We start from the raw sequence: 10,567 nt of genomic DNA, 5'->3' as shown, positions 1-10,567 counted from the left end.
AATATTGTTGGATCATAATTAACTAGTGATCACAACTATTGGTGTTAAGAATCCATATCTTCATCACTCAACCCCTACAGTTGGTTTTCTATCATCCCTATCGGGTCGTTGCATCTTTCCCAGTATTTTCTCACATATTTATATTCAAGTACTTATAACATACATCCGAATAGTGGAACCATTTTAACTATATTAAACCCCGTGCTTTTTTCACTTTCAAGTTTTTCACTGTCATCGAGCTACTGCCACCTCTTGTCCGCCAACTTCAGGCTACCACCGTTGTCAACAAGTCATTATCACTAGACCACTACGTCGGGCCACTGCCATTGCCACTGCTGACAGGTCACCATCATCAGACGACTATCATCAAGCCGAATCAACGTTGTTGGGCTTCTGTCTCTACTAGACCACTGACATACGGTCGGCGCGGAGCCACCATCACCCCCGTCAGGCTGCTTTTTTGGACCACCGTGGTCAGACTACCACTACCATATGACCAATATCACTCGACTGACATTGAGCCACTTTTGCCATAATAAGATCACTATCGTCGGGCTGCCTTCGTCGCCGTCAGACTACCATCATCAATGAATCATCATCTCTCGATTGTCATTGTCGTTGCACTAGACTGCCTTCTTTAGGCCATCGTCGGGTAATTATCTCTCGGCCTCCACAGTCGTCAGACTACCTTTGCTTATCAACCACCGGAACACGGTCACGTGGCTGATGTCATTGCTGTTGTTATTGTTACCTTGTCATTGTCATAGTTGTTGTAAGACCACCGTTCTAATGTGCTACAATTAGACATTTGTTGTCAAATCATCATTCGTCACATCACAATCACGTGACTATCGATACTAATATTGTTGGATCATAATTAACTAGTGATCACAACTATTGGTGTTAAGAATCCATATCTTCATCACTCAACCCCTACAGTTGGTTTTCTATCATCCCTATCGGGTCGTTGCATCTTTCCCAGTATTTTCTCACATATTTATATTCAAGTACTTATAACATACATCCGAATAGTGGAACCATTTTAACTATATTAAACCCCGTGCTTTTTTCACTTTCAAGTTTTTCACTGTCATCGAGCTACTGCCACCTCTTGTCCGCCAACTTCAGGCTACCACCGTTGTCAACAAGTCATTATCACTAGACCACTACGTCGGGCCACTGCCATTGCCACTGCTGACAGGTCACCATCATCAGACGACTATCATCAAGCCGAATCAACGTTGTTGGGCTTCTGTCTCTACTAGACCACTGACATACGGTCGGCGCGGAGCCACCATCACCCCCGTCAGGCTGCTTTTTTGGACCACCGTGGTCAGACTACCACTACCATATGACCAATATCACTCGACTGACATTGAGCCACTTTTGCCATAATAAGATCACTATCGTCGGGCTGCCTTCGTCGCCGTCAGACTACCATCATCAATGAATCATCATCTCTCGATTGTCATTGTCGTTGCACTAGACTGCCTTCTTTAGGCCATCGTCGGGTAATTATCTCTCGGCCTCCACAGTCGTCAGACTACCTTTGCTTATCAACCACCGGAACACAGTCACGTGGCTGATGTCATTGCTGTTGTTATTGTTACCTTGTCATTGTCATAGTTGTTGTAAGACCACCGTTCTAATGTGCTACAATTAGACATTTGTTGTCAAATCGTCATTCGTCACATCACAATCACGTGACTATCGATACTAATATTGTTGGATCATTATTAACTAGTGATCACAACTATTGGTGTTAAGAATCCATATCTTCATCACTCAACCCCTACAGTTGGTTTTCTATCATCCCTATCGGGTCGTTGCATCTTTCCCAGTATTTTCTCACATATTTATATTCAAGTACTTATAACATACATCCGAATAGTGGAACTATTTTAACTATATTAAACCCCGTGCTTTTTTCACTTTCAAGTTTTTCACGTAAAAATATCTGATGTCTCCTCTATCAGTTTTTATTTTAATTATTTGTGTGCTAGATTTTTGTACAATGCCGAATCGTTAATATAACTCTATCGTCACGATTTTCCCGACATACAACGGACATCATTTCTGATGAAAGATCCTTAGATTGAAATTTTAAGGAAAGACGAGAAGATGATTTCTTGATGTAAACTCAAAACATGTTGGCATAAACTAAATGTATTTTTTTTATTTAATGTGATTTGCCTAACAAATGAAAAAAAAATATGATGCCATGTTTTACAAAATAATGAAATGAATTGCCATCATATTTTTAGGTGCCTTCAATATTTCTATTGAGTGTTCATTTCAGACCCATTTCTTCTATTCTTATGACCACAATAGTCAAGCCACTATTGTTGTCATACCATCGTTGCTGGACCGAACCTGTCATAGGACCGCCAACAATCGTTGTCGCTCGACCGTCGACACTACAAGACCACTATTACTGGGTCGCCACCATTGCTTAACTGTTGTTGTCACTGGACTACTATGTTTTGGTCTCCTTTATCGTTTTCTTTGCCAACATCGCCGAGCCACCACTGCCTTTTTGCCAGACCACCACCGTCACCAAACCGCTAGTGCTTCACTGCACTTGTCAGACCACCATCACTTGACCGATGTCGTGTCACTGTCATCGTGTCGTACCGTTGAGTTAGGCGATCGCCGCCGTGACAAACAGCTGATGTTAGGCCATAACCATCGTTGTCGAGCTGCTACTGCCACCTTCTGTCTGCCAACATCAGGCTACCACGATTGTTATCAAGTCACGATCACTAGACCATCAACGCAAGCCACCGCCACCGTCGTCAAGCCGCCATCATCAGACCACTGTCATTGTGTCGAACCAACATCGTTGGGCTTCTGTCTTCACTTGGCCACTAACAACCGATCGACACCGAGTCACCATTACCCCTGTTAGGGGGCCTTCTTTGGACCACTATCATCGGACTACCGCTACCATATGACCATCATCACTCGACCGACATCGAGCCATTATTTCCAAAGTAAGTTTACTATCTTCGAGTTGCCTTCGTCGCCGTTAGACTACCATTATCGATGTATCATCATCTTCGATTGTCATTGCCGCTGCACTAGACTGCCTTCATTAGGTAATCGTTATTGTCAGAAAGCTATTGTCTTCTTTGGGTAACTATCTCTCAGCCTCCACAGTCATTAGACTTCCTTTGTTTGTCAACCACCGGGAGGTGTGTTCGTGTTCTGCTCGTTTGCTTAACGAGCCGAACACGAGCTGTTCAAGAACAAAGAGTCCTTTTAACAGCCCTAATCACGTAGCCATAAGACGATAAGGGTTTGAGCAAGATTTAAAAATTATTATTTATATTAAAACATCATTTGAATCCAATTTAAGAATTTTTATTTTATTTTCTTAATTAATATTTTAATTGATTATAAATCTTTATAGCCTTGTAATCAATTAATTTTTTTTAAAATACTACTTATATATATATATAAACTTGATGAGTAGTATTTTGAGCCAAAATGAGCCGAACACGAATGAACACATCTTAGTTCGTGTTCGACTCGTTAACTTATCGAACGAAATTAACTAGCCGAACACGAGTTTCTTAACGAGTCGAACACGAGCTGTTCACGAACAACGAGCTGTTTTGACAGCCCTAGGAGAAAGTTACGAACGGAGCCCGTACGCACATTTTTAATTTAAAAAAAAAATTTAAAAGTGAGACCCACTTACATACATTTTTGGGCAAGAATGATTTTAATTAGTTCACCGTACTCAGCTCTGCATACGGGGTTGATGTCATTGTCGCCGTTATTGTTACTTGGTCATTGTCGCAGTTGTTATAAGAACACCGATCTAATGTCATTGCTACCATTAGACATTTGTCGTCAAATCACCATTGTGAGATCACAATCACCTAACTATCGATACTAATATTGTTGCATCATTATTATCTAGTGACCACAACTATTGGTGCTAATAAATTCATATCATCATCACACCACTCCTACTGTGGTTTGCTATCATCCATGTCGGGTCGTTGCCTCTTCCCCAATATTTTCTCACATAATTATATTCAAATACTTATCACATATGTCTGAATAGTGGAACCATTTTAACTAGATTTTTTTTCCTTTTAAGTTTTTCACGTAAAAATATCTACGTCTCCTCTATCAGCTCTTATTTTAATCATTTGTGTGCTAAATTTTTGTATCATGCTAAATCATTAATATAACTCTATCGTCGTGACTTCCTCGACAAACAACTCACATCATTTACGATCAAATATCCTTCGATTGAAATTTTAAGGAACGACAAGAAGAAGAAGATTTCTTGATATCTACTCAAAACATGTTGCATAATTAAAATTTATTTTTGTATTTCATGTTACTTGTCTCACAAATCAAAAAGAAATATGATGCCATGTTTTTCAAAATAATGAGATGAATTGCCATCATATTTTTAGATGCCCATTTCTTCTATTCTTATGGCCACACGCATACTCTATCACTCCCTTCAAATTTTCATAAGAAGAACCCCCTTCCTCCATGGCCCTCCGCCCCCTCTCCCCAAACTCCCTCGCTCTCCTCCTCCTCCCCTCCCCTTCCTCCCCTCCATCCATCAACTTCTCCACCGCCCTCCCCACCTTCTCCCTCCCCACCACCGCCTCCTTCCTCTCCGCATCCGCCGGCTTCACCGGCACCATCGCCCCCACCGGCACCCCAATCCCTAACACCTCCACCACCAACCTCTCGTTCAAAAACTGATCCGCAAAGTGCGGCCATGTAGCCATCGGTACCCCTGCGCATATCGCCTCCAAGATCGAGTTCCATCCACAATGCGTCATGAATCCCCCCACTGCCGGATGCGACAACACCACCATTTGCGGCGCCCATCCCTTAACCACGATCCCCTTCTTCTCCCTCTCCGATCTCTCCGAAAACTCCTCCATCCATTTCCCTGCCTCCGTTCCGCTCTCCACCTCCGCTTCCTTCACCACCCATATAAACCTAACACCGGCCGCCTCCAGCCCGCAGCCGATCTCCGTCAGCTGCGCGATCGGATTCCGCGCGAGGCTCCCGAAACTGATGAAGACGACCGATCCTTCGTCCCTCTCGTCCAACCATCTCTGCAACTTCTCCGCTTCGAGAACAGGTACTTCGTTCCCTCTTCTCGCTCTGCTTTCCATCTCCCTGTTATAGAGTGATAGCGGGCCGATCGGCCACACCTTCTTCCCCGTCGCCTTTCGGTACATCTCTATGCACCAGGGTTCGAGCTCCTCGAATGTATTGATCACGATCCCGTCCGCCGCCTCCTCGGCGGCGTAACACTCGTCTCTCAGCTTCTCCCACGTCGGCGAATCCACCCATCTCTCTACCTGCGCCCTCACCATCTCGATTCTCTGCGGCAGATCCGGTAAAACAAATGGTTCGAATTCATCTTTAATTCGATCCAGGATCTTATGCCGTTTAATCGAGAGAGTTGAGTGTAGATAGAAACACGAGGGTCCATGGAAGATGATGTGAGGTACGCATAGTTTGCGCGCCATGGATGAGGCCCAAGCGTGCTTGCTATCGGAGATGATGCCATCTGGGATGGGAATTTGGTCACCGACTAGGAGCTCGAGCTGGCTGCGGAGAAGGGGAAGGGATTCGACGAAGGGTTTGTTGAGTTTGGAGTCGGGGAGAAGATCTAGGTTTTCGCAGCCTGGAGGGAGACCAGCTTCAGCGGATGGGAAGCGGAGCTCGACGAAGCAGATGGGGAGAGAGGAGGCTTGGATGCGGTTGATGGAAGGGCGGATGCGGGCGGCGTTGACGGGGGTGGTGATGAAGGTGACGAGTGCTCCGCCGTCGGCGAGGAGGCAGGCCATGTCGACCATGGGGATCATGTGGCCTTGGGCCATGAGTGGGATTAGGATGAAATGGGGCTTCGCGGCGGCTGCGGCGGTGATGGTGGTGGTGAGGCCGGCCATGCGAGGAGAGCAGGAACAGAAAAATAGAATAGTCAAGTGAAGGCGCCGGCTGGTTAAGGAAGCACTGCAGCAGAGCTTAATATTAGGAAAATTTTGGTATTAAAATAATTAGGATAATTACATAAAGAGCACTGAGAAACATTGCCATTTACAAGATAAAAGACAACAGTGAGTACAGACTAGAAATAGAACGCAGAAAGAAGAACATAGAAAGCAAAAAATAATTCCAGTAACCAAGGAAACATCCAAAAGAAAGAACAAATAAAACACAATGTAGCCACCAATTGAAGCAGCACCAGCAACAACTCTGAACATGCAGGCCAAAATTATTGAACCTGTTAAAACATCTCGAACAAAAGAGCACTCATCAAAAAATAGGATATAACTAAAGAGAAAGATCTTTTTTAAAAAGAAAAAAACATGAAACATATTGAAAACAAAAGAAACTAAAAAAAAAAAAAAACAGAGTATTATAATAGAAAAAATTGAGCGCAGAACTTCCCTCAGAAATGAAATTCCGGTAGAATTTTAATAATTGATGGAATTCATCATAGCTCAATATCAATTCTCAACAAAATGAACGAAGATAAACAAGAAACTATTGAGAAAAAAAAAAAACATAATCTAAAATCTAGGTGATTTATGTTGGTGTTTTGACGTTCTTTTACTGCCGCTGTTGTTGGAAAAAATACTACCTTAGGAGTACTAATGCATCAGTACTCCAATGAGGAGGTGCCACGTGGCATTATGGTGGGATCATTGCATATGTGGCACCTCTTCATTAGAGTACTGATGCATCAGTACTCCTGAGGTAATATTTTTTCCTGTTGTTGACTTGTTGTTTAGCCTCATTTTTCCGAAAAAATATTACCTCAGGAGTACTGATGCATCAGTACTCCTGAGGTAATATTTTTTCGGAAAAATGAGGCTAAACAACAAGTCAACAACAGGAAAAAATATTACCTCAGGAGTACTGATGCATCAGTACTCTAATGAAGAGGTGCCACATATGCAATGATCCCACCATAATGCCACGTGGCACCTCCTCATTGGAGTACTGATGCATTAGTACTCCTAAGGTAGTATTTTTTCCAACAACAGCGGCAGTAAAAGAACGTCAAAACACCAACATAAATCATTGAGAACAACATATCGCAGCAACACTCTATAAGAATAAAATAAATATAATAAAATATTCTGAAATTGGTTGATTTAATTAATTGAGGCAGAAGACCAACATTCAATGCCAACTCCATAGAAGATCAAAAGAAGACAAAAGTAAAGAAGAATACATAGAAAATATCAGAATCCTAAAAGCAGAATAAAAGTGGGAGAAATATCAACAATAAAAAACAGCGACAAATACCAATATAAACCTTTGAAACAACAACTACAAAATGATAATCTCAAACACATTAGATAAAACAAAAAACAAATAAGCCAAAACAAAAAAACTTGAAACAGACCAAATAAAAAATCACTAAAAATCATCCATAATGCAGTAAAATTCATTAATATTGCAATAATATTGTGGTATGTATAATGTTACTTTTTTAAAAATATTGTGGGCATTTTAATTTACTAAAAAAAAGAATATTTTTCTAACAAATTTGGTAGTTAATTTTTTAAACCTTTTAGGATGATAGATTAAATTTCAAGTTTGAATATTGATTAAAATTCATTTTAATTGATGAAAATATTTAATGATCAAACATTCAAAACTTTTTTTATGTTGTTCAAAAAAGGTTCGAACAATGTTCCAATCGTAGTTCAAACTATTATAGAGAATGTTGAAAATATCAATACCAAAAAAAAAAAAGATGAATAAAAATCAGCAGCTATTTAAATTAGAAAAACAAAAACAATCATAACAAAGTCAGCTAAATGGTGATAGAGGCACAGAGCATCCAAAAATCAGAACTTTATGTAGGAGTTGAACTTCAATGTATAAAGATGTCCAAACAGACAAAGGCCAGCTCCAATTCTTCATAAGAGATCAAGTTTGAACATCCTGAAAACTCATAAATCTTGGTAGGAGCTAAATATATGTTGAATAAGAACTCCTAGCAGTAAACAACAGATACACGTGATCTAAAATAAACTTCCAGAATTAACAATAATCTTCAAGGAGCTAAATAGCAGTGGAAGAAGTTCTCCAAACAACAAATAACAAATATAGATCTTCAGAAGTGATCCGGACTCAAGTAGAGATACTGCAAAAGTTGTAAAGATCCCTTGTATGAAAAGGGAAGTATCTTTTTAACTTTTCTTATCTTGCTTCTCTGACAGATGCTCGACTGAATATACTTAAGGAAGGGACTTGCCAGCCAAAAAATTATATATTTTGTAAATGCGGTTGAATCCCAAAAGAAGGATTCTATCCAGTATTAGAGAATATATCAAAGCTCCAAATAGAAAGCTAAGATAACAACACAAATAAAAATAAACATGCCAAGACATCCTTACCAACGGTTGTGCCCCAAGGCAAAATATTGAGGACTCCATAGCTCAAAGAAAACATCCTTTACAATGGTTGAGCTCCCAAGTACTCTTTTTTGGCATAAACAACGATCGTCGGAGCTTTGCTGGAGCTCAGAATTTCCGCGGAATCTCACCCGACTCTACTTCTAAAGGAGAGCTTCTTTGTTCTTTGGAGGACCGGAGTGTTTTCCTCTCTCCCACCACTAGGAGAGCTTCATCCCACGTGAAGAAACACGACAACAAATGCCTCTTTGGTGAGATTCTCTAAAATCACTCGTGTTTTCTTTCTTAGTTAGACCTATGAATAGAGTTTTCTAGATGTGGTGGGTTTTGGTCGTCCACATGAGGCGGGTTTGGCTGGCCCACACTAGTCAGCTAGGTCAAACTCCTTCTGATTGACTAATTTTGTGGTGTCGCCATGGGTTTGGTCACTCACACTAGGTAAGTTGGCCGACCGACGCTATTCGGCACAACCACACTTCTATTGATTGGTTGTTTATTTATTAGAGGAAGCCCTATGTTAGGAATCACATTCGTGGCCAATCCATTGCGAAGTCGATTGATTTTTTTGTGATAAGCCTTGGCCTTAGCCTAAGCGGGTCAAAATCTCAATTTTCTCTCTCTTTGGCATTTCCAACCATCCTTAGGGAGGTTGGGATACTTGAATTTCTGATGTGAGAAAGCTTTGTAGTTAACTCATTTTGCAAAGTCATGAGGAGTTGTGGAATAGAAAAAGCTTTGTAGCTTATCTATTCCACAACATTGTGGAGTGTTTTCTTTTGAAAATATGAAGGTGAAACTCCCCACACGCCTCTCCAAAGTAGGAGGCGGCTATGTCGCATATCCATGTGCCAGACCCTAGATACCTATGTGAGAGCGTTAGTCGAGTATGACTCACTATTGTATTGCATATCACGTGTTTTGCACATTTCACTTTAGCTCGACCAATCGTCCCGACCCGGTCGACATGGCACATTGCGCTTTGCCTCAACCAGTCGCCCTGATCTGGTCGACCAATCACTTTGGTCCAGTCGGCCGTCTTAGCTCGACTGAGCCCATTTGACTATGTTATATCGGGTTGATCACCCCAATCGACCAAACAGGTCGAATAACCAATTTTACTTGCATCGTGTTTGTTTTGTATGGTTTGCATTAACATATTCAACTCTTGCACCCTTACTGTGCACTTATAAGCATATGCCCTCATATGCTCATATCGAGTACTTGCGCCTCTCATGGGCACGCTACTCCACTTGTTTGCTCCGTGACATCTCCATGTCACGGTGCCCCCATGACACTAGTGTTTGCACTTGCACTAGTACATTGTCATTTGTCTGTTTTGTATGTCATCTTGCATGTCCATAGTTTTGCATGTTTGAGTTTTGCTTGGTTCACTGTTTTCACACATCTGCCCTCGATACCCATGTGTCCATGTCAGGGAGGGCTTGCACTTGCACTATGGCATCACATTGGATTGCCATAAGATTTACCGTGGAGTCACTGCACCTCGTGCATACTCATATTCCAAGGTCATTGCCTCCAAGTCACACCCACTCTTTGGACCGCTACCTCCATGGCTATAAATTAGATCTTGCGAGGTTTTGGCACTGATTAGCCCATCTGGTAACACCTAGCTTTTTTCTTTCTCCCCATCTGATGCTAGTGAAATTTCATTCCCCTTAGTTATAAGTGAATCAACTTAATGCCGAACCACGTAAATCTATTGTGTTAGATTGTTGCTGTGTGAATTTCTATGTTTTCGCATAACACTTTAATGATGCTTGTACAGAGTATTCCAAGTATTTTATAGGTATGAGTCTATAACTCAATTGTCATCTGACTTGTTCAGCTGACCTTGTATGAATTCAACTTGGTGGGACCAGTTTGATCGACTTGGCTTAGTTGGTGTTGCTAATACGTTTCAAGGTGGCATGACTGATTCGATCGGCTGAGTTAGTCTGGCTGTCGACGTTTGGTAATAAATGGAGAAGCTTTCGGGCAATCCCGCATGATTGGAGATGCCGATGGGCTAGATCTTCGCTTGAGTCTGCTTCTTACGCCAATTGACTTGATGTCTCTTTGTCTTGTTTATGATTGAATGACTCTGTTTCAATCATTCGGTTGTCTTCGTGATTTAGTCGGCT

At 41.5% G+C, this 10,567-nt stretch overlaps 1 protein-coding gene across 1 annotated transcript; it reads right to left on the bottom strand.

Annotated features, from left to right (window-relative positions):
* Positions 1 to 4,336: 4,336 nt before the first annotated feature.
* Positions 4,337 to 6,572, bottom strand: LOC110032400 (UDP-glycosyltransferase 73C5-like). Its single transcript, XM_020736026.1, has one exon. It carries the CDS (start codon positions 5,940 to 5,942, stop codon positions 4,425 to 4,427), a length of 1,518 nt encoding a protein of 505 aa, XP_020591685.1. The 5' UTR covers positions 5,943 to 6,572; the 3' UTR covers positions 4,337 to 4,424.
* Between the last annotated feature and the right edge of the window lie 3,995 nt (positions 6,573 to 10,567).

This window comes from Phalaenopsis equestris, unplaced genomic scaffold, assembly GCF_001263595.1.
Source record: "Phalaenopsis equestris unplaced genomic scaffold, ASM126359v1 Scaffold000938, whole genome shotgun sequence".
Taxonomy (NCBI): Eukaryota; Viridiplantae; Streptophyta; class Magnoliopsida; order Asparagales; family Orchidaceae; genus Phalaenopsis; species Phalaenopsis equestris.
Note: the sequence above shows the minus strand (reverse complement) of the source record. Positions and strands in the feature narration are given on the sequence as shown.